Raw genomic sequence first — 27,157 nt, 5'->3', positions numbered from 1 at the left:
ACAATTGTACATTTGAGTTTTCCACCTATCTGTTGCAGCTCCAGCACAACGTGCCAGGTTACAAAAATCAAAGGTGCACGGCCGGCCACAAAGATTGTGTCGTGCAACACATGTTGTGATGTCAAAATGGGTGTGTGACACTTGTGACACAAGCAACATGGCGAGCATAATGGGGGCCATTAGATTCCAGTCACATTGGCCTAGAGACCAGTTGGTGACCCCCTGGCAACTACTAGTGTCCAGGGGAAAATGTGTATTCCCTAATTAGTTGGTGAGTAGTTTGTTAGTGGTTGCTGAAGGTTACTGGCATTTTTTTTTTTTTTTGGAAGCTAGCATATTGCCATGCTTCCCACTAGTTTGCAGGAAAGATGCCAACTTGTATGCAAACACTTGCCAACTACTTCCTTAGCAGTAGTCAAACTATGAAAAGTATGGCACAAACCAGAAGACCACTGCCATTCAAACTAAAAGTTTCACTATTTGAAACATACTGGTTGCAGGGCACAACTTCTGCTTTGAAGGTGAACATTTCTAAAATAATTACAAGAAAGCGTTATATCTGGTTTCAAAACATCAACATGACAAAAGTGAACAAACTCAGCCTTAGGTTTTATAACCTGACTTCACTGTCCAGCAGTTTAGGCTATGGCCATCTTTTAAACAAAATGTTAAAACAAGATTACCTCTCAAGAAGAGTCCTCATTTTTTTCTTTTTTTCATTAAATCACAGTATTGACCTTTATTTCTGAGCTCATGAAAAGCTAAATTCAATTTTATTTCTACAGCGCCAAATCACAACAACAGTCGCCTCAAGGTGTTTTATATTGTAAGATAGACCCTACAATAACACATACAGAAAAAATCCCAACAATCATATGAATGAAATTACATTACTTAGTTGGGGTGGTCTGCTGTAGTCTTGTTCTGGTCTTCTCCTGAGGGCTTGAGAGCTGCGGTTGCTGTTTTGGTGTGCCTGTGCATCTACCTCGGTTGGTGGTGGTGAAAGACTAGGGAGGGTGCTGCCTGACAGTCTCTGGATGCGGGTCTGGGGTGCTTGTGGTGGCAAGGGCCTCTACGCTGGACCAGGTGCTGGCCTGGTGCCCCGGTGCCCCAGGGGGGCATCTGGGGGGGCATCACTGCAGCTTCCCAGTCTCATTATCAAACAACAAAGACACAGGCATTCTCACATTCCCTCACTCACTCATACACACACTCTCTCTCTCTCTCTCTCTCTCTCTCTCTCTCTCTCTCTCTCTCACACACACACACACACACTATAGGAAGATTGGTGATTCATGTATCTGTATTTTTTGTGTTTTTCCAGTTAATTTATGTTTGTTATGTTTTATTTTGTTTTGTTTTTAGTCTATTACAGGCACCAAAGTTGGCAATACATACAATACAATACCACACACACACACACACACACACACACACACACACAACACACACACACATAAACACACCACTGCAGCACCCTTTTTTGTTTCTTGCCTGTTTTGCCTTAGACATCCTCATACTATTCCTCATATAATGTAATATCTGAAGTAACACAAGAAGAAATACATAAATAAACAGATAATAATAACAGATAACATGAGGAGCCTATAGAAATTCTATGTAGCTGTTCTAGTAAAAGTAAAATGTGTTCGGCACCATCATGCATTCAGATGGCAATTCAGCTGGCAGATAGAACAGCATTAAAAAAAAAAACCCAGTATTTTCAGAGGTCCAGTTGCAGGACAACAACAACAACAAACATGATGATCTTATAGAATATGGTGTATTGTTTTAGATTAAACTATGCACCAGTATATAAAGAATTTAAAATGAGCTAAACCTTAAACATCTGCAGTGGTAAAACACAACATGCACATTAAAGCAGCAGTAATGTGAATCCATTCACATCATATATAACTGTGAAACACTAAAAAGGGGACTTTTTGGCTTGAATTACAGTTCCAGGAAAGAATCTTTTGAAGTAATAGCGTGAGAGGCCAATGTCTGCATTTCTGATGTGCCTCTGAAGAGGTAAGTGTTCAGTCATGTTGGGACAGGCTTTTGTCCCCAGGTGAGCCAAGATCAGGGAGATCTTTCTCTTTCCTGTAAGGTTTTTTACTTCCCTAAGACAATTACGTTTCACAGTGGGGAAATTTTGCCACCAACAGTGAAAATTCATGTCTGCTGTGTGATAAACTATAGTAGTGTTTTACATAAAGCACTTAGATGGTGTTTATAATGTATGTGCTATGTTATAGAATTAAACAAGGATTTTTATACAAGCTGTGATCAAAAACCTCTGGGAATTGTGTTATAAAAGATCAAAAGTCTGACTCATTTTAACCACGGCTGATCTCATTTTCAATAATCTTCACAGGCATGTGCAGAAGGACTAGGTGTTATACTTAAATTGCTCCCTGGAAGTCCTGCTCTGACTGTTTGCACTCTGTGCTCTGCAGTTTAAGTGAGGAACTTAAAGGTAAGCAAAGAGCAAACATTATCTTCTGTTTCAAAGTGTCCCATGTGAAGATTCAAGTTTTCAGTCAAAGTGACCACAGTTTCCAAGCTCAAAGCCATTGCCAGAGGTGAGAAGCAAGACTGGGAGGCGCACGCTGTGTTTTTTAACATTCATGCGGTTCTAAACATTTTTGGCTTCCTCTAACTTTGCCTACACTTTTGTCCACACGTACAAGAAAATATAATGTGACTGAAGATCTAAAAATTATACCACCAATGCTGAAATCAGGTAAGGTTCTAGATTTTTGTTGGTTAATTTTGAACAAATTTTAATTTTATTTATTCATTTTTATATAAATTATACATATATTAGTTTGCATATTTATATTTGTTTATAAAGATAATTTATTAGTAAATATTCTTTTTATGCTGATAATGCTAGAGTATTTTCTGGTAAAATAGCTCATGTTATGCCAAGTAATATTAGGTCTTAAACATACCGAACTCAGCAAACTGAAACCAAGCAATAATATTTATAGATGAATTTGGTTTTTTCTATTCAGGAATACATCTAAACGTTAAAATAAACATATTTTTATGTCTTTAATGATTTATAATCATGCTTTTCTTATCACTTGTGGCATTTTTCTTCATTTTTCATACATTCTGAGATTAGTTTTCAACACCAATTTCAATGGAAGAGTTCAGTTCAAATAATCAATTTCATGTTTAATGTTTATGTTAGAAGTTTCTAGCAACACAGTTATGGAAATAGCATTGCTGCTGATAGCCAAACCTTTGGTATTTATTTAAGTGTACTGAAGAGATATGACTGTAAGGAAAAAAATAATTCCAAGTTTTATAGAAGTCTTTGAGAAAGGAACCAAGTTTTGCTGTATGGAGGCTGTTGTATGTGACAAGTGAGATATTTATTTTCTCACCTGACAGAAGACCTGAGGCACTAGGTCTTTATAGGACAAGGTATGAAATATACTTTTGAATGGCACCGCAGTTAAAGTCAAACTGATACTTGATAACCCACGTAGCTTGGTAATACTGTCATGTTAAATCACAAGATCCTCCTAAAGGACAAATAAAATTATTTTTACTACATGTATATTTCAATCAAAAAAACTAAACAAAGCAGATCTACAAGTGTTTAAATAATGAGTGAGAGTATCAAAGTTTGCTTCAAAAAGTAGACTTTATTTATTCAAAGAAAATGACATTTAAGGAAAAGTTAGCATGAAGTAATTAAAGTATGATGAAAATTCAGCATCACATTACATCTGCAGTTCTACAACAGGTTATTGTTAATGTGGGGAAATGACAAGGGGAATAAAAGAGTGCTTCAGGAATATGTCTTATTTTATGCAGATTATCCTATTACTCTTTAGTTTAATAATGTTGTGATTTCTTAATAAAGAAGTGTTATTTATGATAACATTTGTGGGTTTATTTTTAACTTATGTTAGCACTTTCGGAAACAACATCACTGATAATTTCTTCCAATGCTGATTTCCGAATGTTCACATGTTTACACCTTTGCTGGCATCTGCAAAGACAAATGAGCAGTTTCATATGAGCATTGTTAAAATCATACACATTTCAAACAGTGTTCCCTTGTTTTTAAAGATGCTTTATAAGGATTGATCTGTTGATTGGTTACCTGGCTTGTCTGTATGGGCTGATCCTGCAGGTGCAATTTTGGGGGGTCCTGGGATGGAAGAGCATTAGCGTCAAATTGGGGAATCTGGAAAAAAAGAAAAGAAAAAAAAAACACCTACTTTACCAAAACATGGAGATACAAAGTCAATACAATTAGCTTCTTCAAAACATAATGAGATTATATTATTTGCTACTGTATTTTCTCACGTTCATATTTTGCTGGGGAATGTTTTGTGGTGGATAATCAAATGGGAGAACCTGTGGGGAAACAATTATAATGGTGAATAAATAAACATGTTTTTTAACATAAACAACAAAAATACACATGGGGTAAAGAGAATAAATGAAATCTTACTTCTGGCACTATGGGGCCTTTTGTCATTGGGGGGATGTTTGGGATTATCTGTAATAAAATTATGTATTGTATTTAGTCCCATGATATATAAAAATATACAAACATAAGTTGATATTTTCAAATCTAAAATTAATATCTAAAAGTTCAAAATTCTTACCCTTTGCTGAGCAAAGTCATATGCATAGAACTGGAATTGTAAAAACACAAGACACAAAAAAGTTCAAGAAAGCAGTTAAAACACTTCTATGAGCAGAAAGTTTTCCTGGGCCAAAAGTTTCCATAATCTGCAACAGGAAAGAGAAATTACTTACTACTTCAACACTCTGTCTGCCTGGTGGCTGAGGAATGGAGTACTTGATGAGACCAAAAGATGAAAAGGGCTGCAGAGAGAAAGAAGGCAAAAGTAAAATCAGTAGCAATGAAAAGAAGTTAGGTGACTTTTTTTGTAGGTGGAAAAACTTCTCTCAAATTGGTGTATGCATACCTGTGCTGGGTTTGAAACACCTGCACCTCCTGGAAATCTGTGGGGATAAATCTTGGAGAAAAAAACATAAATGTTGTACTGTAATCATGATTCATAGCCACCGTTAGAGCCAAATGTAATAAATAATGGTGCTGATCTGAAAACGTGTATAAACTTGAGTAATAAATAAGAGTCTGACATACCAGTTCCACACTGTAACCACCAGGTAGTCCAGTGTGTGGAAAACCAGCCGTGAAGGGATTGTTCATCTGAATGCATGGAAATTTTTAAGACTTCAGTATACAGCAATATTTTGTGTAGGTGTTAGAAGTATTTTAAACCTGTGTATAGAATATACACAGAACATATAGAGAAGATGAACAGTATGCAGTATGCATAATTACCTGTAAAGTTGGCATCTGTTGCCTGGATCCAGTGTAATGAGGCAAGTACTGAAACTAAAGGCATAAACAGAAGTTAAACTTTAAGTATTGGACAGATTTCAGCTTGATGAAATTAATGGTTGGGTTTTACTTAACACTCACGGGTGCAGCACAGGCTGTGCTAGCCAAACAGAGGCACAGGATAGCCAGCTTCATGTTTATCCTACAGACATAAAATACATCATTGCAAGTTGTAAAACTCCCACCAGTCACACTGGATGGTTGCTTCCTTCTGGAAATGCATGTAGGAGCTAATGTTAAAATTTTGCTCAACTCACCGTCTGAAATTTAAAAATTCACCAGAAAAGGAGAAAATGATGAATGCTGATGTTGGAGATGATGCCAGCAGGTTGGACTGTGACTTCTGCAGAGTTACTTGGATATTTATACACTGCTTTCTCACCTAAGAGCCAGTCACGGGAGATAGGAGTGGTGTTGCCCAATGACTAGGTAGAGTTTAGGTGTCTAGTCTTCAGCTTTACTAAATGACCAGTGGTCATATCCACTTTCTGTGTAATAGCAGAGTCGTCTGTTTGATTATACCGTCTAGAGTAGAGCACACCTTCACTTTGCTTACTCCTCATTCTGCCATTTGTCTCACTACAATTGCATACGGTGGCACAAATATCTGAAACTAAAAATTTATATTAATACAGCTTTGGTAAATATAATACTATATGCTTTTTTGGTTTGTTTGTTTGCTTGTTTTACTCTAAAAATAAATGTGTACTGAAACAGCACATGGTAGTGAAATCAGAGAACATCCTGTATTATTTATAATAAATATAATTGCCTGCTGTAGCTATTTGTGGATAGTCAAAAAAGCGAGTCAATAATAATCTGCAAAATGCCGCATATAATTCATGGGCTGAGTATCTGATATTCATTATTTGAAATGTATCTGAAGCAAAGAACCAGAAACAATAGATGAATAAGCTTTTTCATTTATTATGAAGCACAGAAATGAAACATTTGATGTTGCATGTAGAGAGGAAACAATATGCTGCTACCTTTATTTAGACATTTACTTTTGGTCATATTTAACTGCACACCATCATTTTTTCATAAGAGGCGTGTTATGCTTTTTGACTTTATTCTTCTTTTTCCAAACAAAGCACCATTTTGAAAAATGCATAGCACCACAGAAAATAGCATTGGCTGGTCATTTTTCACCACAGTAAGCAAATAGTCTTACACCTCTGGTCACCTAAAGTGGGGACAAAAGCAAATGAAAATTTGATAGACTCAATCACCTAGAAAAATAACATGTGATCCTTGCATATTTATTTATATGAACTACTTTGCTAAAACCTCCATATATGAATATGTGAATTGATACCTGAGTGTGCCCAAGAGTGTGTTTTTCCTGCTGACTAAGCAGTTTTACTCATCTTCGTCATCTTCATCATCCTTGCCACGCTGAAATGACAGAGGACTTGGGTGAGCCAATCAGGACTGATGATAGTCTCCTACATGTGCATTTATGAGTCACTGTTTTTTCCACAACTCAGCAGAAATAGTTGGGAGGTTTGTCTGACGTGATACTTTTTATTGGAATGAACCGGCTGCCCTCATAACAAATTTCGGTCCAACTCTACTTTATTGCCTGTCAAAGTCTATTAAAGCTATTACTGCACTAAACTGCATATTGCCAGCATCTAATCATGACAGAGGCTTATTCTTTGTTTAATACATTTAAATGCAATAATCTTTCTTACTGGGGGAGGTGCAACGACGACAGGATTCAGAGGTTCCACAGGAATGGCAGGATCAGCAAGAGCAACAGGGGCAGCTGGGGCAGCTGGAGCAGCTGGGGCAGCTGGAGCAGCTGCAGCTGGGTCAGCTGCAGCTGGATTAGGCAGGTTGAAACCGAAGGGGTAGAACTACAGAAAGTAAAAGAAGTTGTGAATTCAATAAAATATCTGAAAAACTTTTGCCAGAGAAAATATGTTCTGCAGACACCTACCACCTCCTTGGTACCTATGCCATTCGGATTTGGAATCTCCTGCTTGATGAAGCCGTGGACCTTTCAATGAAAACAGACTTAGAAACTCATAATTGCACTGGAATCTGTAATACTTCTGATTTGATGTTGTTCTTCTTTGATTACATGTAGGCTCTAAAAACGTCAAAGTCTATAGAATTAACTCTTTTTATAGATAGCATTTAGGTTTTTATTCCATTCCCATTCTTTGGATCAAAGTCTGCAAACTACACTCTCAATAGGTAAATACCTATCGATATATCCATATATATATATATGAACTGTGCTACTCACAGGTCCTCCAAGAGGTTGTCTTTGGGCATCAACAGGGAGCAACTGGAAGCATTAAAACAACAAAGTAAAGAAATAATTGCCAGATGCACAGAAAAGTTCTGAAAAGGTGCAAAACAATGAGTGAACTCTTACAACTTCCAGATTGTCAAGTGGGACTCCAGCAGGGATAACCTGGGCTGCCTGAAATACAGTATTAATCATATACACTTAACAGGGAGACAATCTTATGAGAAAAGTCAGCCGTGTCGGAGAAAAGCAGTTCAGCTATGAAGACATCAGCGGTGAACAAATGATAACAGACCATCATGCAGAGTTTGAAAATCTGGCTTTTACTGTTGTTAATGTGTGTGGGTATTATGATATCCACCAGCTGATCTAAGCTGCTTCTTATTGTACCTGAGGTGGAGCGTAATGGATGTCGAACTCCTCGAATATCTGCAGCTGTAAAGAAGAGAAAAAAAATCAGTGTAATGCAGGTCAGTGTAACATATTCAGACAGTTATTGAATGTTGTTTTACTGATTAATGCTAAAGACAAAAACAGACACCATAAACAAGATAACAATAACTGAAAAACTCCATCTGCTAAAAAAAAGGTGCGTATTAAAGCTGTTGATGATATTTCTCTAAAATACTGAAGATGAATGTTGTATGTTAATTGTTACATGTGAAAGAAAAAGAAAGGGAAAACAGATATTTTTGCAGAAATGTAAGTATTTTTCTTACAGGAGCAGAGATGGCCATCCCAAGGATGCAGGCAGCAAGCACGATAAATTTCATTTTGAAACTTGCTGTGACAGAAAGAGAATTTTGAGTTATTACATTTGGTAGTTTTTAGTGCACGTCTTTTAAAAAAGCATTCAAATTTAAAACGTCTTTTGCAGTTTCATATGATATTAGCAGGATCTACATTACCTTTCTTCCCTGGCTGCACGTGAGCACTGGAGGATTGTTGAAGAGAGGTGTGATTAGAGGAGAGTGAGATCGCCTATTTATTTGCTGAGAGAAACAAAGGGCGAGATAACTTTTGACAGGTATTGATGGTAAGCCAAGCGTTTTTCTTTGTATGATTACAAACCTGGCAGCTGCATCTCTGGGAAATCTCTTAATACATTTTTTGGCTTGAAATGCACATCTATCACATTCCTCGGCAATGTGTCTTATCAGGTGCCCCCTTGCAACATCTCAAACTCAAAAAAGGGCAACAGGGTTATTCGGGAGTAGGACCTTACTTACTCCTGTGTGTTTTTCCTAAAAGAAAATATGATGCTTTCTACCTGATGATGTTTAGAGGATAAATGTTTTACCAACAGCAGTATTTCGAGGGCTGTTAAAACCTACAAATGATCATGTATACTTCTAAAACTGAATGTCTTTTTCAATGTATTGGGTAGAACTTTAAATTTACAACAATTTTAGGGTACAGACATTCACTGCACATTGTATCTGAGCCTGCGTGGATACGTCAGAGGTGCGATGACAATATATAATCTGGGATAAATATGCTTCAGGATGATAATTAGATAAATACTGTGCACACTCTCTTACATTATGGTTTTACTGGGAAGAAAACACATTAAGTAAGTAGCATTCAAGGCTTAAATCTTCAGTTTAATACAGGTAGGGTTACTTCAGGTTCATATTGAGAAGTATCTAAATCATATGAAACACAACAAATATTTAAACACCAGCGGACAGTGTGCATACAGTATGTTTGATTCATAATTAATATGTTGGTAGGAATGACTGCATAGAAATAATATGAACATGGCACTGCTCAGAAATCGAGGTACTTCAGAAAAGGCCAAAGACTTTTTAACACTAGAATTACTGAGCCTTTTTTCCCTGGTGCAAGTCCCTACTACTAGATTTACTAGCCTGCGCAAATTTGCGTAAATTCCCCCCGACCTTAACACCTCTTGGCACCCCGCTGAGATTTTCACAGGTCTTCAGCTCCATTGTTCTCCTGCTTTTGTTGTGCAAACACATCCTCCCCCAACCCCTAACCATGAGAGATTCAGGTCTTTCCTTCCCTGCAAGGCTGCTTTCCTTCCTTACCTGCAGCATACTATACACTATGGCAGTTTCTATGTGCAATATTTCTCACATGCAATATTAGTTCTTGTAAATCCTTGTCACTACATTGGATGCCTGTCCATAAACATATATACACAGAGTTGTACATATATTTATATAGCCACATCTTATATAATATGCATAAAGTCTAGTTATACACACAGACACATCTATATCATATATATCTATATCTATATATCTATCTATATCTATATATATATCTATATATATATACACACACAATATTTTTGAATACTCTTGTCCATATATATGTTTCCAGATTGTTTGTATAGTGCACTTTCTATACCGTGCTCTGTCCACTTTTTTCCACTTGTGGGACAAATAAATGCAGATTTGCTGTGTGTGTGTGTGTGTGTGTGTGTGTGTGTGTGTGTGTGTGTGCAACATTGGCATTTGTTTACTCAGATCCAAGGCAGGCCAAACCTCTGTGTTACAACCTACATACAAAAGACAGACATTCACAATATATGGGTACACAAGTCTGTTTTATTTCAAAGTGTTTCAAACTTTACAGCGTTTGCAGACCCAGTGTCCATCATCCCTGCATTTGGCACAGGTGAATTTCTGACATGTTGCACAGGTAAACCTGCTGCGATTCCTGTTGCAGCTCTCTTGCACCTGGCACTGCGTTGTCTGCGTTGTAATATTTCCATGTGCTGCATGAATCGGCAACGAAGTTGCTGAGCTAGAAGACTCAGAAACAATCTTCTTTTGCCTGTCCACCCTGTACATGCCTTGTACAAAATGTAGGCATTCACCGCCGCCACGTCCAGCATATTGTATAAAACCGCTACTGACCACCTGCGTGTTGCTGATCTTAGGGAATACATCCGTGCCATTTGGTCCAACACGTCTACACCACACTGTAAAAGCAGAGCGAGAGAGTCATGAGTATATTTTTTTCTATAGGCCTTTATAGCACACATCAGAAAACATTGTAGCACTGGTGTAAAATTGTACACACATTCACATACCTTCATGTGGTTATAGTCTGTTATCGTGTTGGGTTTCCTCTTTCTGCCGTCACCGATCGTCACGTCTTGGTGCATGGAACTTAGAACACACACAGTCTTGTTTTTTTTAGGTGCATAAATTGTCAAGAAGACACTGCCACTTCTAAGCACTGAAGTGGAGAATACCTCTCGCTTTGCAGTATCTTTTGCAAGTTGAGGAAGTTCACGCCAGACTTTATTCACCGTGCCCAGTAACGTTGTTTTGCGCTGCAGCAGTCTGTGCGACAGTGAAGTAAAGAAACTGTCCGTTGTGACATTTCTCCCATCATCCAAAAACGGCTCCATCAGTTTCATGACCACGTTCTCTGCCAGCCTCTCTCCCAGCCTCTCTCCCTTCTGACGACTGGGGTCCTTTCCCAAGTAAGGAGATGCACTGCAGACATATTTGGTGTCCAAATCCGTGGCCATCCAGAACTTGATCCCAAATTTGTCTGGCTTGGTTGCAATATACTGTGTGAATGGACAACGAACCTTGGTAGGGAACAGCTGTTCCCTACCAAGCATTTCTTGCAGCTGGCAACAACGGTCGTGCATTCAGTATAGTTGTGACTTCCGCAAGAAATGTGGTCAAAATCTCATGAGTAAGTTGAAGCATTTCTACCAGGCATTTCTGAAAGTTGTAACACAGAGGTTTGGCCTGCCTTGGATCTGAGCAACTCTGAGTGAGCAAATGCAAATGTGCCAGGCCTCAAGGATAATGGGTGGTTTGCACAACAAAAGCTGTAGGAGAAACGAGCTGACGACCTGTGAAAATCTCAGCAGGGGTGCTTAACACCTCGGGACTTGCACCAGAAAATAAAAAAGCCAGTAATTCTAGGGGGTATTGGGTTTAGGGAAGTTACGCAAATTTGCGCAGGATAGTAAATCTAGTGTTAAGCACTATAAGAACAAGCAGCTATGAATACGGTGACAGATGAACAATAATCACCTGATTTTTTAATTTCAATGATCACAAAAAAAATTTACCTAACAAGCATCAGGTGGTGCACAGTTCATGTTAGCAGCCAGCTAGTAAATGTAGCACAGCACATAGCAGCTAAAGAGATAGTTAATTTCTTCAATATAGACTTAAGAAAAAATACTGGTGACTGCCAGTGCTACCCCTAAACCTCCCTGTAGATGCACCTATGGTATAAATTTGAAAAGCCTTCATGATTTTCAGAAAAGTTCACCTGTGACCTTGACCTTGAGGTCACTGAGATTCAAACTCACCCAGGACTTTTAGCAGATGCATCTATGGCATCAGTTTGAAAATCCTTGGTGACTTTCTTTTTGAGTTATTTTTAGAAAACCTGACCTCTCACCAATGTTCCCTCTAAGCTGCGCACGTGCGCAATTGCGCACTGCTGGCACGGTCTCTGCGCACAGAAAATCTGTGTTGCGCACAAAAAAAATTAACCTGAAATGAAATTAAAATTAATACTTTAATAATTCTGTTTTGCAGTGGACAGAAATTATTTTTTGGAGTGGCACAAATGATTTGTGTGTCATCAGATTTGATGCAGAACAGCTGATTGTTCTGTAAATAGTTTGAAATGTTTATTTAAAAATACCTTGGCTGCATTAAAAAAAATAAATAGCTGCAAAAAACTTTGTTGTTTGCCAAACTGAGTTACTTTTTTGAAGAAGTAACTATATAATTAATTGCCCAGCATTGGTCATTATATACTATATTTTGCAGACAGAGAGTTACAAGACTCTCTCCCAGACCACAGACTCATAACACAAGTCAGAGCTTTTTTTTTAAAAAGAAAGAAAGTTGTGTTTTCAAAATTGGAGTTCAAGTTATTTTTACTTCCAATAGTTTTAACATACTACACAGGTCAATGACTAGATTTTTTTTACATTTTCATTGTAAGTGGGCTAAAGCAGTTAATTAAAAGTAGTCTAACATAAATGTAAATGCTGTAATTTGATTATTTTAATAAACCATGTAACTTGGATGGATTAGATGCCGGCGCGACCACAGTGCACACGTCTGATGTCGCTCACAGTGGTCCAAGGGATCGCTCAGGGAGTTTGTGTGTTCGCTCAGACACGTGAAAAATTAGAGGGAACATTGCCTCTCACCCTGACCTTGAGTCACCTACCCAATAACGACAATATCCCATCAGCCTTTTCCGGGTGATCAGTAAACAGAGACAAAAGAGTGAATACAGGATTTAAACATGACTCCAAGTAAAACCTACTGTAACTCGATGACTGTTGTGTGTAGTAATTCACTCATTTCAACCTAAAAGCTGTGAATATTTCAATTTTTTGTTCACAGGTTGTTTGCGGCACTCTTGCAGGAAAAAAATATTATGCCAAGTTTGTGCTGAAAATGTATTTAATTGAAGGTTATGAAAGACAGTAACATGGAAAGACAAAACAGTTCAGGCCCAGCCTTATTTGTTTTATTATTATTTATTTCACATTTGTTTTTATTTATTATTTTTTTTAAGTAAAATAACAATAAATGAAATTAAATAGCAAGGGTTAGTAATATCCTTGAGAATCTCCACTGAATAGTTGTTAGTACCCATCAATAATGCATTTTGTTTTCTCTTAGTATGTTGTGGGTTATCTCCACTGGTGACAACAGTCTCAGACAAGGGTTTCCTGCATGGGCTGAAGCTGGGGTTCAGCAGGTGTTTGGGCAGTGGCAGCATCCGGCCCAGCTAAACCTGCAGAGAACCCGCTAGCATTCGGCTGTGATCCAGAGCACGGCAGTGCCTTTATCGGTTGAGCTCCAGCAGCTGAGGTCCCCACAGCTGGCTGAACGCCTTGTTGTTCTGGGTGTGTGAGTCCTGCGGCCTGGCTCTCGGGCTGAACAGCTCCCGCAGGCTGGTTTGTAAGCACATTAGGCATGTACACACCCAATTGGCCCATTGTAGCAGCCATCTGAAACAGTAAACAGAGATAAGATACTGTAAAGAGGCAAGGGAGGGGCAGTGTTAGTGGGATCACTGAGTTCACTAAACAGACTGTTTGAACAAGCTGGAAGAAGATAAAAATCTTGGCTGTGTTACCTGAAGTTCCTCAGAGCTAAGACTGCCAAGAGGAGAGCTCTGGTAAGGAATGACAACATATGTCAAGTGAAATGTTCTCAGAAAGAAAATTGTGAAATTGCAAATAGCATTAATCATCTAAGTCTGCAGAGGGTGTTATATATTTACCATTGGTTGCTGTAGCATGTATAGAATCTGGGGATTCTGTGGATGAGAATTAGGTTAGATAATTGTAACTCTTTTTTTCTTTTTTCTGCTTTATTCTGCATTATGTATATGCAGAGACACCTGTTGTTGCAGCTGCTGCTGTGGCTGCTGTATTCCCTGAGTTGCATCTATTGAAGGATCAACTGCAACTCCTGCAGCGTTTTCTGCAGGTAACACTGGACTGTTGGGAAGCTGATTTGCTGGAATTTGTGGGAGAGCTGATTCCAGAATCATTGGGTAACCATATGGGCTGAACTGATGGAGAGAAGATAAAATAAAACAAAACAAAACATATCAACAATTTCTGCACTGAAACCAAAAGTTACAACTCCAATATTAACTCCTTACTCCAAAAGCCAAAATTCCAATGTCTTTATTTTCATAATACTGTGTCTTATGAAAGGGTTTTAGGGTGTTTCCTGTTTCCAGCAAGCCTGTCTCTTAGCTTACCAGCTGATTCCCATAGGGTGAGGAAAACAGAGGTAAGTATCCATAAGGTGGGAAAATCTGAAAAAAGCAGCAATACACATTTTTAAAGGGAGAAAATAATTTAAAATAAGAGTTAATATTCTGTTTTCTTAGCTCCCCCCGCCTCCTCCTACTAGAGGCTGCTGTGGCAGTGTCAGCTGGTGGGGTCCATAGAAGCGTGGCTGCATGGGCATGCCCTCTTGTGGATACCAGGGGTACTGTTGCAGTGAAGGAATGGGCTGGGGATCAGGCTGCTGTAGACCTCCTGCCTGTGGCTGAACACTGGGTGAAACAGAGGCTGGCGTAGGAGATTCGGGTTTCTGGTTTGCGGCTACAACGTGCTGAGCACCTTGAGTTGCTGTTTCTCCTCCTTGTAACAGCAGGGGACGACGGACATTTGAATTGACCTGAAAAAGAAAGAAGATGGTAAAATTATCACAGAGTTCATAGAATGTCAAATGTTAATTAAAAAATGACAACCAGTATTAAATGAATAAACATAAAATTATATAATTATCTCAAGTATTGTATTTTAAACCATATTCTATGAGTCTACTTACTGGTACTGCAGAGACCACTATGGTAAAGCATGACAGCAGAGTTATGATAATCATTTCCAAAAAGAGAACAAAATCAATATAGTTTTTAATCAGTTCCACTGGATCAATGGGTGCTTTAAGGACTATCTCCGTGGAGCACTCAGGAGTAAATTCATTGAAACTGTATGGAGGGGTGCTTCAACTTATGCACTGCTCACAAACTGGATCAACCAATCACATGGCAGACTGAAGAAAGATAAATTCAACCTAATCATCTGCTGAATGAAGCAGGGAGGTGGAAACCAAAGAAAATCTAATAAGTGTCCTAAACGGCATGTTTTTCTTCAATTATGATGGTGTAATGTCTCTTGAAATAATTAAACAAATGCATGAGAGTTGAGGCCTTGTGGTTTTCCTGCTACTACGAGCACCTACGGGTGTGGCTGATGTGGCTGATGTGTCAGTGTCTCGCTGTTGTAATTGCAGTATGGTCAAACCAAGAATGTGTGATGTGCAAAAAAGCAATCTTAAAAAGCAGACATGAAAAATAACTGAGGCTGCAACAGACATAAAAATGAACACTTGATAAGTTAATGTAAGACATAAAAAAAATGACAAACTACACATTAATGACATATGTTGGTTCAAATATTAAAATTAATTTGAAGATGAGCTCAAATGCTTAACTTTGCACTAAATGTATTTGAAATGTGAGAGAAAATTGTAGAGCAAGTAATTATAATATGTATAAATTCTATCCAGCTTGACTTTTAGTTGTTGTTTAATTTTTTTTTTCCTTTGTAGATCACCTTGAATCAACCTTCTTTAATCAAACACTCAATAACAAATAACAAAATAAAGGAAACACAGGTAATAAGTATGACCACACATTTTTTTTAACATTTGATAAAGTAATATCTTTCCATCATTTTAAACTGACACAACGTTTTGTTTGCAACATCATATGCTAAAACGGCAAACATAAAAATTACTGACAAGTGGCAATTTGGGTACAGGATCCAAATAATAATAAATGATAATATATTGTTATTAGTAATAACAGTATCTGTATAACTATGTCGATAGATACTACTATTATTAATAACATATAATAATAATAATAGATAGATAGATAGATAGATAGATAGATAGATAGATAGATAGATAGATAGATAGATAGATAGATAGATAGATAGATAGATAGATAGATAGATAGATAGATAGATAGATTAAAAAGTGCAGTATGCCACAACAAGGATCTCTTTTCAAATTGCAATTTATTTTGAAAAAAAAATCACCAAAGGATCAAATACAACAATTATGAAAAATACATATAATTCAGTGCATACTTTAAAAGTTGGTTGCCAGCTGGTTTACAAAATTAACCAAGTTTGCAAATTAGGCAGACATCCACAAAACAGGAGATAATGCACATTCATGCACACCTCACACCAAAGAGAAAGTAAGAGACCATGCTAGCTGTGTTAAAAGGGTGTATGCTAATGACAATCTTAATTACTTTTTTTGTCAAATCAGCAGAGCAAGCAGTGCTGTGCAATCAGTGAAAATACTGCTGAAGAGGGTGTGTGAAGAAGAAATAAAGCAGTACTATGTGTTTAACTCATGAAGCACAGAGTCATGCATTAACAGCTCAGCAATCATCCCTCACTTAAGCTGTGTTGATCTAGGGTTGGTGTTGTGTGTACCCGCTTACTGGATATTACGCATGCATGTCGTCAGCATCCCTCCCACTAATGTCTGGAAGCCTAGTCTCTAACAAAACTCATCATTACCTTGCTGACTGAATGCCTCTCTAAATGTTACATGTTTCAAATCACAGTGCAACATATAACCTCACTGGTTATATAAGTTTTTTTTTTTTTTTAATTAAACAAAACATTCAAATAAGTAGGATCAACAAAACATATATAACATTGTAAAGAGAGGTTGAAGGATGCTGCAATACTGAAATGTGAAAATATGCAAACACAATATGCAATATCTTTGAATGGCAATAAAATTTGGTTCATTTCTGGCTTCAAGGTTACAAAATCTAAAAAACAGACATAATTCTCACAGCATCCATTTCCCTATTATTATGCAGCTTTGTGCTGCTTATGTTGGAAAGTTAAAACCAAAGTAGTATCAGCTACTTTTTTTTTTTTTTTTTCAGATCAATGCTATTCACCGACTGTCTCCCCTCAGGGCTGTAGTAGTAGACATGATTGTGGTCCTGGAAGTCTGTGTTGTGGTTGATGTTGATGGCTGAATAGGTGGTTGCGCACATAGAATCGGAAACACAGTACAGATATTGAATGAAGGTCTAATCCACAGGTGTTGGCCACTCTGCAAAAGCATTGAAAAAATTTATATTACTGTGTTCTTTGCAAACAATTATGGCATTATTTATGTCTTACCTCACTACTGTCAGACCCACTGCTGCGTGAATGATGCCGCCTCTACAAAAACATAAAAAATGTATTTGTTTTAAATATTAACAGAAAGGGTTTTGATAGGGGATAAGAATTGACAACAAATATCAAATAAAACTATTTAGGCATTTTTGTACTTACAGCAACAGAGCAATTGACCAAGTATAAAATCATGAGAAGAAAGACTTTCATCTTGCAGTTCAGAGTGTAATTCATTTCCCTTGATAGTTAGAGCTCCCACACTAGAGTATGACAGTAAACAGCACAATAATGAATAAAATCAAGCTCCGGCACTCTATCTCCAAGACAGTCCTTGGCTTTTAAATAGACTCTGTGCCCACACTGATCTCCCACGCTAAATGTTACTTCACCTCAGATGTGGTCAGTTCTCATGGCCGCCTCCAGAGGCGAAACCAAACTAGGTGTGAACACAATTTCATTAGCAGACTAGACTGTGTTTTCGCAAGGCCCGCATCCTGTTTATCATGCTGAGAAGCTTAGAGATTTTAATCCCATACACATACAGACACACACATACTGTAAGATTAAAATTTATATTCATATTTCCAATCTAAGTAAAATTCAGAGCATCACCATGTTAAAACATGTTCTAGTTATATGGAAGCAAATATGTATATAACACGAATAAGCAGTTGCTGTCGAACGCAGGGATGATTGTTAAGTAGTAAGCCATTATATACTTGCAAAACTGTTGCCTAGAGCTGTATTTCCACCTGCAAAACAATACTTGCTCAATCTTTTCCAAATACTATAATCATCTTGTTGACATGTGGTGGACCTCGATTTCCTCTACTGTCATTAATGTTAGGTTGATTTTGATAATAGTTGTCATTCTTGTACTTAAATTTGTAAACCTTGCTCTGAATTGCATGTTCAGATATTCTCCTCCCCCACATGTTGGATGCTATAATGTTTAACTGCAGGCACATTCCATCTAAAGGTTCTGGTTTCCTTATCTGGTAAAGGATGTTCCCTCCTCTCCATTTAGGGGTTCGCCTATGCTTGTATATGGTGAACCATTAAAGTTAAGCCATATACGGGTGTGGGGAGATGACCTGTGGATAACTAGGAAATGTGGTTAAACAGTTGTAAGCATATATTGTGTGGCAGGAAGTCACATATACAGAGACACACACACACACACACACTTGCTCGCACATGCATGCACACACACAGTGCCTTATGCCGGGCTCACACTGTGCGATTTTTGGCCCATTTCGAGCCGATTTTTGAGTCGTGCGACCGTTTTGGTGATCGGCCCGAGTTTGTCCTTCATCGTGCGTCGTGCATCGTGTAGTGTACGTGGGGTAACGAGAAGCGATTTACACCTCACGACCAGCTCCCGATCATCAATCGCTTGGTCGGGAGGATTTCAAACATGTTTGAAATCCTCACGACCGTCGTGAGGGTGTCACCGCAGTTTCTCACACTGCGCACGCGCAAACGCATAAACAGCGGCGAAAAAGACTGAGTAGGATGGCAGCGCAGCGTATTGTATGGACACAAGCGATGGAGGCACAACTGGTTGAACTTTGGCAAGCTCACCCGAGCCTTTTTGATGTGGCTTCAAAAAATTACCATGACCGCAACAAACGTGACAGGGGTTGGATGGAGATTGCTGCCCAATTGCAGCTTCCTGGTAATTTTATGTCATTAGCAATTAGCAAAGTTGATAGTGGTAGTGGTGTTTGTGACTGAGTGAAAGAGAGGGAGAGAAAGAGACAGATGTAAAACCCTATAAATCGACTTTCAGAAATATTTATTTTTATAATTAATTTCCAAGTAAACACTCTCAAACTGCAGTTTTAACTTTAGTATGAGAAGAGTTTTGAATCTGAAGTATTTAAATAAGAAGTACATGTTAATGTAAATTTTTCAGTGAATGAGGTGAAAACCCGGGTTGCATCACTTCGGACGCAGTATGGCAAACTGCTCAAACCGAAACCTAGTGGCAGTGGCCAGAAACCACCAACTCCCAAACAGACCTGGATCTTAAAACATTTGGATTTCTTGAGGGCACATGTTGTCCATAGACAGACTGAGTCCACTCTGAGAGTAAGTTCATAACCAAGTAGTTTAAAAGCATACACAGATTTGTGATGAATGATGTCAAAGGTAATTCTCAGTTGAAATGTTTTCAGTAAAATAAATGCCACAAAGTATACAGTGTAAAATTAGTGTCTGATGTAACTAATACTTTTTAGATCTTTATCACTTTCCCTTTGTCTGCTTTTGGTATGGTTTCCTACAGCTTGGAACAGAGTCAGAGGACATAGGCGCAACAGAGGAGGGAGATGAGGATCAGTCCACTATGGGAATTGAAGCAGATGTCTTTATGTCTTCAAACACCACTAGCCCAGTTTCAGTGAGCCAGGAAGAGGAAAACACCTCAAACAGTCCACCAATCTCAGAGTCCAAAGGTCGGCTTAAAAGACATAGAGTGCAAAAATATGCACCAAAATCAGCAGAGCACAGCATTGAGATGACCAAACTTTCCCTGCTTCAGCAGGTCCAGCAAACGCTATCAGCATCTAATGCAGATTCTGAGGAGCTGTTTGGCCAACAAGTAGCCTCAGAGTTAAGAAACATTAAGGACAGAGCTCTACAGCTGCGGCTCAAGAGAAACATTATGAACATGATTTATGACACACAGGAGGCTGAGCAGGGAGGCCACCATTCTCAATTTGCAGGTTCGCAGGTTAGGCCCCCTTGTTATCCCACCCAACCTCATCAGGTCCAGCCGCCCCCAGAATGCCAGGCCCCATCAACCCAGCCAATGTCCTTTCTGAAAATGCTCAACTCTGAGTAACAAACAGTTATATCTAAGAATATTTTTGAGTTTACTAGTTCAACTTTACTAGTTCCTGCTGTAAACATAGTCCATTCAAATTACAGCTTCATTCAAATGTTTTAAATGTTCCAACAGTTAATTCAAATTGTACATTAGAATTTTCTTTGTGACACTATTACTATGTGTCTTTCCTACCTCAATTTTGTGGAGTGTTGCAGAACTATTTGCACAGTTTGAGGGAAGATATTTTTGTATTCATGTAATAAAGCAAAACATTTTTGCAATTTCCCAGAGGTAGATTTATTGTTTTCAGTATTTACAAAGGGATTGTTTTTTTTTATTTTAGTAAATCTTGGAAAGTAAACAAGGCAATTTAAACAAAAAAAACAAACCAAGAAAACCCTTCTGTCTTCCTACACCATGTCTTCCTGCCATGAAACACTCCCTGCAGGTGAGACAAAGTACTCGCAAAGGACATCTCGTTGTTTCTTTGCTTCTACTGAGGGGTTCCGTGCAAGGCCCATTGAAACTGACTGAAGCTCTCCCTCCATTCTCCATGCACCTTCGACCAGCTGGTTGTTGGCATCCTCAGAATCCACATAGCCAGGTGGTACATAGGCGTCAGATCTGTGGTCCCGGAGATAGTTGTGCAGACAAAGGCACGCAAAGATAATGGTGACAACCTTGTCTGGGTCCAGGCAAATTGTTGTTCTGAACACTCTGAAGCGATTCGCCAAAATTCCGAAAGCGTTCTCCACAACGCGACGTGCTCTGGACAGACGGTAGTTGTATATTCTCTGATCGGTGTTAAGGTTTCGAAATGGATATGGTTTCATGAGATCTGGTCGGAGGGGATAAGCATCATCTCCAATTAGCATGTGTGGCATCAAAGCATCAGTGCCTGGCAGGATATCAGCAGGGGGAAAGTTTAGTGTGCCTGTGTCCATTGCTTCTTTCAGGTCTGAATGGGCAAACACTCCTGCATCAGAGACCCTACCTTGTGTCCCTGCGCTTGCATACACAAACTTGTAATTGGCATCAACAACAGCCATAAGAATGATGGAAAACCTGGACTTGTAGTTAAAATACATGCTGCCAGTCTTGGGAGGGGGTTGGATGAAAATGTGTTTACCATCTATAGCTCCCAGGCAGTGTGGAAATTGCCACTTGTTTGCAAAGTCTCTGGCAATGGCCTTCCACTCAGACTCAGTTGATGGTGTCTGTGAAAGACAAGTAGAAAGTGATGCAGCAAAAGAATCTCTGGTGAATTAATGATTTCCTTTCTTAACCATACATTCAAATCACTGTCAGACTAGGAGTTCACTTTACTCTTTTAGATACGCATGTAACAAAGACTGAACAAATACATTTGTGACTCAGAATTGTTTTTGGTGAAAACTTGCTGTATTAACTGATGGGACGTTTTTGACAATGTGCAAGTCAATCTTTCAATAGCATGAGCATGAGTAATGTATTTTCTGTCAAAATTACCTTCAAGTAGTCTTCATGCAGTGCACAGGTAAGAGCTGTGCATGTTTCCATGACAATCGTGCTCAGTGTGGTGCTTCCAATCCTATACTGGAAACTTAATGAGTTGAAGGTTTCACCTGTCAAATAGAACAAAGTAGTGTCAGGTGGATAGTGGACACGGATGGAGCTTCGTAGAGTGACAGATTTTAGGTGACAGATGTAGAATATTATGCAGTAGTAGCAGCTTATGTAGTATGAAAGTATTCCTAGTGTGTAGGTGGATGGATGGACTTGCAGTTACAGGGCCAGTGTAACTGGTGAAGAAGAGCAAAAATATGTATGTACTTGCATGGGTGAACTGATTTCTTCACGTGATATAGATAGATGACCTTACTTCATGCACAGCATTCTATAGTTTAAGGGAGTTTATAGGGAGCAATACAGAATTTTCATGTCCACACACTTGCCTGTTGCCAAAAATCGTAGGGTAACTGAAAGCCTTTCCCTGGGGCTGATGGCCTTCCTGAGGTGTGTATCCTTCTTGATGATAGCAGGACTAATCCTCTCCAGTAGATAGTTAAAGTCCTCCACAGACATTCTGAGAAGGTCCCGAAAACCCCTCATATCATCTACCTGTTTACACAGAACAAAGTCAAAGTCAAGAACACACCAATAACGACATAATAGTGGTTGAATGTTATTGATAATTAAAAAGTTGGACTGATATTTAACCTATGTTGTATAAAGCAGAAAGATGTCCCAAAAATCACTTTGGTAGATGTTCAAGTCATTCACTAGAATGCTACTCAAGTAAAATGTAAAAGTACTGTAGTTAATGGCCAGTAATCCAATTAAATAAAAATACTAACAGGCTGAAATTAAAGGTTGCCTACTGAAAGTAGAGGCGTCAGATGTCTTGAAACATTTATCCATCATCATGCAGATAAGCTGTTGCTGCTTACCTCCAGTTCTCGTTGTAGAATTGACAGACCGTACTGCCCACGTTTGCCCAGCCATTTCCTTGTCCATACACGCAGTCGCTTTTTCTTTTTAGATCGTTCTGCACACAAAATGGCACACACTGCTAAGGCAGCGCGTTTCTCTTTGGTGAGCATTTTCGAATTTCGCGGATTAGTCTCCTCAGTTCCGGATTCTTCTTCTTCATATTGTTTATTGGCGGTTGACTTCCGGGTTCTTCTTCCGGAAACAGCAACACGACGTGTTGTGCATGTACGCACAGTGTGAGCACTCAGGTCGCATCAGAGCATCGGGTCGTATAGTGTGAGACCCTGCATCGTGACCTATGAACTTCTAACCCCTGCGAGTCAATCGTACAGTTTGAGCAGGAGCTGAATCGCGCGACTGAAAAAATCGCACAGTGTGAGCCCGGCATTAGCTTTTATGGCACACTACATGGGTTTTACATTGTGTAACCAGTTTAAACCAGTTTGACCGTGTTTGTGTAACCCTCTAAAAGAGCCTGCAAGGGGAGTCAGTTTGAAGTCAGCTGAACATCTTGCTGGACTTCCCTTGCTAGCAAGTGAGAACCGTACAGAGTGTCTTGCTTTTGTTCACAGTGACGAACCTCTGCACCAGCGAGGTCTGACATTAGACCTAACAATTACATTTTAAACCTTGCAAATGTCTGTGAGAGACTTTATTTTTGACAGTGATGTTAAAATATATGAGTGTTTCCTGGAGTTGGAAAACTAACTTAAAAGATCACTTAGGATGTGTTGCTCCATGTGTTACAGTAAACTGTCATTGATGCAAAACAAAACAAGGTGCTAGCACTATCATCCTGCTATGTTTTCTTTTTTCTTTCTATTTTTTTTTCTTCTTGCAAAAAAGCATTAGAGTCAGACCATTTATCCACATCCCATTTATAATGCTGAAAGACTTAGATTTACTTATCTTTTCAAATAAAGTGGTTTTCATTTCAAAGACCTACTTGTTACGAACACTGCAAATAGTAAGTTGATCTTCTTGTTTTTTAAATGTTTCTGATGGAAGAAAATATTACCAATATGTTGTGTGTCACATAACTAAAGGATGGACTTTCTCCTCCAATAAACTGCCATAGACCTTCTTTGGGAGACTGAGGAGTGTGATCCTCCCCTTGAAGCACACCCTAAAGTTCCCTTTCTTGAAGGGGGGAAACTTCACCCCAGTCTGCCAATCCAGAGGACTTACTTCAAGGTGTGTCAAACTAGAAAGCCTCACAACATCCAGACCCTTGAGAAATTCATGAAAAAGCTCATCCACCAACCAAGGTGTTTGACCTTCTAGAACAGGGGAGCCCAATCCTAGTCCTCGAGAGCTACTGTCCTGCAGCTTTTAGATTCATCCTTGTTCCAACACACCTGAATCAAATGAATGTCTTGTTATCAGGCCTTTGCCAAACTTGATGGCATGCTGAAGAGGTCATCAAACCATTTGATTCAGCTGTGTTGGAGTAGGGATGCATCTAAAAGCTGCAGGACAGTAGCTCTCGAGGACTAGGATTGGGCACCCCTGTTCTAGAATCAACAGACTGAAAGCAGAGGTGGTTTCTATTGAAATAATTAACAACTTCACAGTAAAGTGAGGCTTTCTCTCTACTGATATGAGTCAGTGTAGCTTACTCAGCCATCTCTTTGTTTCACTCACTCCTTCTCTTTTGGTAGAATCATCCAATAAGACTATATTTATTCAACTGCACTTTAGATCTCAATGTTTAAGTGAACAGATAGCCTATCATGGTTTTCATAATCCACAGTAAAAATAATAGTGAGGCATTAGGTATTTTTTTTTTATACTTCTTTTATATGCTTGCTTATAATAAAAAGACGCTATTGTATTAAAAATATAAATTTAGTAATTGCAATATCCAGCCCAATTTACTGCTGCTACCGGTCAAACATTTTAGAACACCACAATTTTTCCAGTTATTTATTGCAATTCAAGTCATTCAAGTCAATGGATAGCTTGAAATGGTATAAAGGTAAGTGGTGAACTGTTAGAAGTTAAAAAAAGTTAAAGTTACCCCAAACTTAACAATAATGTACATTTCAGAATTATACAAAAAGGCCTTTTTCAGGGAACACAAAATGGGTTAACAATTTAAAGCTGTTCTGAGGCAATGGAGGTTGATCAAGCCTTGAAAGCCGTTGCTACTAATTCCTACAGGTGTTCCAACTTTTCTGGATTACTTACAACCCCCTCCGTCTGCATAAAAGCAATGTTGGAACACACTAATGTACCATTCCCTTATGAGCATCAGTTGAATCATATAAGACAAAATGCTGCCAACATCTGTTTCAGTCCGTTATTACACTCTTAAATCTTACTACTTATTCTTGCGTCTTTTGGGATCTTACAAAGCTTCAAACGACGTGTCGACTATTAAATTAGTCATCAACGTAAGACTAATCGTGGCAACCCTAGTGACATCAACAGGACTTTAAATTTAGGAAATGCTAGGCGGGTGTTTCCCCACACCTGACCCACATGAAGACTGAAAAGAAAGAACAAAGTAAGTATGAACAAATGACTTAATCTCTAATAATAAAATATAAAGAATAGTGATGTGTCGGTTGCGAACATAACAGCTCTTAGAGCCGACTCTTTTAAGTGAACGACGCGAGCCGTGGGGGTTTTTTTTTTTCTTTCTCTCACCCTCTCTCTCGCACTTTTTTTCCGCTTCGCTCCGCACGCAAGCCTGTGTTTTGCGCTGGGAAGAGGGGGGAGGGTGGTAGTTACACTGGCAGTAGCACAGGAACAGAGCTGGAGGGAGACTGGTGTCAAGCCAGCCTCCAATTCCAGCATTGCAGTCAAGCCAGCCTCCAGTTTGTTTTCTGTTCCCCGTCTATTCAAAGTATTATGACAATGGATGTGGAAACCGGATTTCAAAATAAAAGCCAACATCGAGTGAATTATCAGATATTTTAAGAACATAATAACGTATAATTTAGGCTTGTTCACTATTAGCGCCCTGTCAATATCAAGGCCATCTTATTTTGGATTTCAAAGTAAAAGCACTGTGAATTTTCATTTTTGAACTACTCTTTCAATGACTTCAGAATGCTCTTAAAAGCAGAAGTCATATTTCCAAAGAGTAGTTGCATTTTGTATCAACACTATCCAACCACAGCAATTTGAAATTGCCCATAAAATGCTCTAAAATGGAAAATTGCTGTTTCCACAGGGTAATTCCACTTTAGATCAACAGTGTACAATCCCACAGTGATACCATATCAATATCAAGTCATTCTGATGTTGCCTTCCAAAATAAAGGCCTTTTCAAATTGCCCATATACGACCAACTCTTTTAACAATTTCAAAATGCTCCAAAATGGAAAATTGCTGTTTCCACAGGGTAATTCCACTTTAGATCAACAGTATACAACCCCACAGTGATACCATATCGATATCAAGTCATTTTGATGTTGCCTTCCAAAATAAAGGCCTTTTCAAATTGACCATATATGACCAACTCTTTTAACAATTTCAAAATGCTCTAAAATGGAAAATTGCTGTTTCCACAGGGTAATTCCACTTTAGATCAACAGTGTACAACCCCACAGTGATACCATATCAATATCAAGTCATTCTGATTTTGCTTTCAAAAATAAAAGCCTTTTCAAATTGACCATATACGACCAACTCTTTTAACAATTTCAAAATGCTCTAAAATGGAAAATTGCTGTTTCCACAGGATAATTCCTCTTTAGATCAACAGTGTACAACCCCACAGTGATACCATACCAATATCAAGTCATTCTGATGTTGTCTTCCAAAATAAAGGCCTTTTCAAATTGTCCATAATTGACCTACCTTTAACGATTTCAAAATGCTCTAAAATGCAAAATTCCTGTTTCCACAGGATAATTCCTCTTTAGATCAACAGTGTACAACCCCACAGTGATACCATATCAGTATCAACTCAGTCTGATTTTGCCTTCCAAAATAAAAGCATTTTCAAACTGCCCATATCTGACTTACTCCTGGAACAGTTTCAAAATGCTATAAAAAGAATAATTTCGGTTTTCACATGGTAATTCTACCTTAGAATTATTCTGAAATGTTTTTTTATTCTTTCTGTTACTCACATGTATGTTTTGATGTGCATTGGTGTTAGTTTGAATGACATCTCCAAGGCCCTTGAATTCATAATTGTCTTTTTTGTTTTTTCTTTTTACTTTGTTTGTCAAGTATTCACCATATTTAAAACCCACAAAAAAAGACAATAGTTAACTTTAAAATTAGTACAGAGGTGGAGAATAAACTCAGCCATGTTGTCTTTTGTCTTATGCAGTCAGAGAGATTATTGAATGTTTGGGTGGATATATTTTCCTCTGTGGTGGATTACGATGTGCGCCCACCACCCCAGGCTCCATGGGGCTTGGTGGTGGTGCTAATGTAGGCCCCCGTCCAGATGGGCATTTGTGGCTTCCAGGGGTGCCTACTTGGGTCAGCGGGGGACCT

The 27,157-nt window shown here is 38.6% G+C and overlaps 4 protein-coding genes across 4 annotated transcripts; all 4 read right to left on the bottom strand.

Moving 5' to 3' along the window:
- Positions 1 to 3,655: 3,655 nt before the first annotated feature.
- On the bottom strand, positions 3,656 to 5,746 carry scpp5 (secretory calcium-binding phosphoprotein 5). Its single transcript, XM_039614067.1, has 11 exons — positions 5,665 to 5,746; positions 5,489 to 5,549; positions 5,348 to 5,401; positions 5,147 to 5,212; positions 4,965 to 5,015; positions 4,792 to 4,860; positions 4,638 to 4,667; positions 4,481 to 4,528; positions 4,333 to 4,383; positions 4,127 to 4,210; positions 3,656 to 4,012 (listed from the first exon to the last, which is right to left on the bottom strand). The coding sequence occupies exons 2-11, from the start codon at positions 5,540 to 5,542 to the stop codon at positions 3,995 to 3,997; spliced, it is 525 nt and encodes a 174-aa protein (XP_039470001.1). The 5' UTR covers positions 5,543 to 5,549; positions 5,665 to 5,746; the 3' UTR covers positions 3,656 to 3,994.
- A 566-nt stretch (positions 5,747 to 6,312) lies between these two features.
- On the bottom strand, positions 6,313 to 8,658 carry scpp7 (secretory calcium-binding phosphoprotein 7). Its single transcript, XM_031754060.2, has 9 exons — positions 8,579 to 8,658; positions 8,390 to 8,454; positions 8,061 to 8,105; positions 7,797 to 7,844; positions 7,665 to 7,706; positions 7,353 to 7,412; positions 7,105 to 7,269; positions 6,726 to 6,805; positions 6,313 to 6,593 (listed from the first exon to the last, which is right to left on the bottom strand). Exons 2-8 carry the CDS (start codon positions 8,441 to 8,443, stop codon positions 6,770 to 6,772), a joined length of 450 nt encoding a protein of 149 aa, XP_031609920.1. The 5' UTR covers positions 8,444 to 8,454; positions 8,579 to 8,658; the 3' UTR covers positions 6,313 to 6,593; positions 6,726 to 6,769.
- A 4,690-nt stretch (positions 8,659 to 13,348) lies between these two features.
- LOC120440503 lies at positions 13,349 to 25,416 on the bottom strand. The gene is made up of 7 exons (XM_039613151.1): positions 25,349 to 25,416; positions 14,573 to 14,845; positions 14,421 to 14,477; positions 14,052 to 14,225; positions 13,932 to 13,967; positions 13,785 to 13,823; positions 13,349 to 13,656 (listed from the first exon to the last, which is right to left on the bottom strand). The coding sequence occupies exons 2-7, from the start codon at positions 14,630 to 14,632 to the stop codon at positions 13,360 to 13,362; spliced, it is 663 nt and encodes a 220-aa protein (XP_039469085.1). The 5' UTR covers positions 14,633 to 14,845; positions 25,349 to 25,416; the 3' UTR covers positions 13,349 to 13,359.
- Positions 20,346 to 22,973, bottom strand: LOC120440502 (protein ANTAGONIST OF LIKE HETEROCHROMATIN PROTEIN 1). Its single transcript, XM_039613150.1, has 4 exons — positions 22,654 to 22,973; positions 22,159 to 22,324; positions 21,713 to 21,828; positions 20,346 to 21,441 (listed from the first exon to the last, which is right to left on the bottom strand). Exons 1-4 carry the CDS (start codon positions 22,804 to 22,806, stop codon positions 20,635 to 20,637), a joined length of 1,242 nt encoding a protein of 413 aa, XP_039469084.1. The 5' UTR covers positions 22,807 to 22,973; the 3' UTR covers positions 20,346 to 20,634.
- Positions 25,417 to 27,157: the final 1,741 nt, after the last annotated feature.

Source organism: Oreochromis aureus, linkage group 6, assembly GCF_013358895.1.
Source record: "Oreochromis aureus strain Israel breed Guangdong linkage group 6, ZZ_aureus, whole genome shotgun sequence".
NCBI lineage: Eukaryota > Metazoa > Chordata > Actinopteri > Cichliformes > Cichlidae > Oreochromis > Oreochromis aureus.
This window is presented reverse-complemented; position numbering and strand designations above follow the sequence as displayed.

Excerpts from the sequence above, each read along its gene's own strand:
- LOC120440502 (XM_039613150.1), bottom strand. The coding sequence starts at position 22,806 with ATGCTCACCAAAGAGAAACGCGCTGCCTTAGCAGTGTGTGCCATTTTG. Across the intron at positions 21,829-22,158 it reads CCTACGATTTTTGGCAACAG|GTGAAACCTTCAACTCATTA; the intron begins GCAAGTGTGTGG and ends TCTATTTGACAG. Across the intron at positions 21,442-21,712 it reads TGCATGAAGACTACTTGAAG|ACACCATCAACTGAGTCTGA; the intron begins GTAATTTTGACA and ends TGTCTTTCACAG.
- LOC120440503 (XM_039613151.1), bottom strand. The coding sequence starts at position 14,632 with ATGCCCATGCAGCCACGCTTCTATGGACCCCACCAGCTGACACTGCCA. Across the intron at positions 14,478-14,572 it reads CACTGCCACAGCAGCCTCTA|ATTTTCCCACCTTATGGATA; the intron begins GTAGGAGGAGGC and ends TGCTTTTTTCAG. Across the intron at positions 14,226-14,420 it reads CACCCTATGGGAATCAGCTG|TTCAGCCCATATGGTTACCC; the intron begins GTAAGCTAAGAG and ends TCTCTCCATCAG.
- scpp7 (XM_031754060.2), bottom strand. The coding sequence starts at position 8,443 with ATGAAATTTATCGTGCTTGCTGCCTGCATCCTTGGGATGGCCATCTCT. Across the intron at positions 7,845-8,060 it reads TCCATTACGCTCCACCTCAG|GCAGCCCAGGTTATCCCTGC; the intron begins GTACAATAAGAA and ends ACTGTATTTCAG. Across the intron at positions 7,413-7,664 it reads GACAACCTCTTGGAGGACCT|GTCCACGGCTTCATCAAGCA; the intron begins GTGAGTAGCACA and ends TTTCATTGAAAG.
- scpp5 (XM_039614067.1), bottom strand. The coding sequence starts at position 5,542 with ATGAAGCTGGCTATCCTGTGCCTCTGTTTGGCTAGCACAGCCTGTGCT. Across the intron at positions 5,402-5,488 it reads GCACAGCCTGTGCTGCACCC|TTTCAGTACTTGCCTCATTA; the intron begins GTGAGTGTTAAG and ends TTATGCCTTTAG. Across the intron at positions 5,016-5,146 it reads GTGGTTACAGTGTGGAACTG|ATTTATCCCCACAGATTTCC; the intron begins GTATGTCAGACT and ends TTTTTCTCCAAG.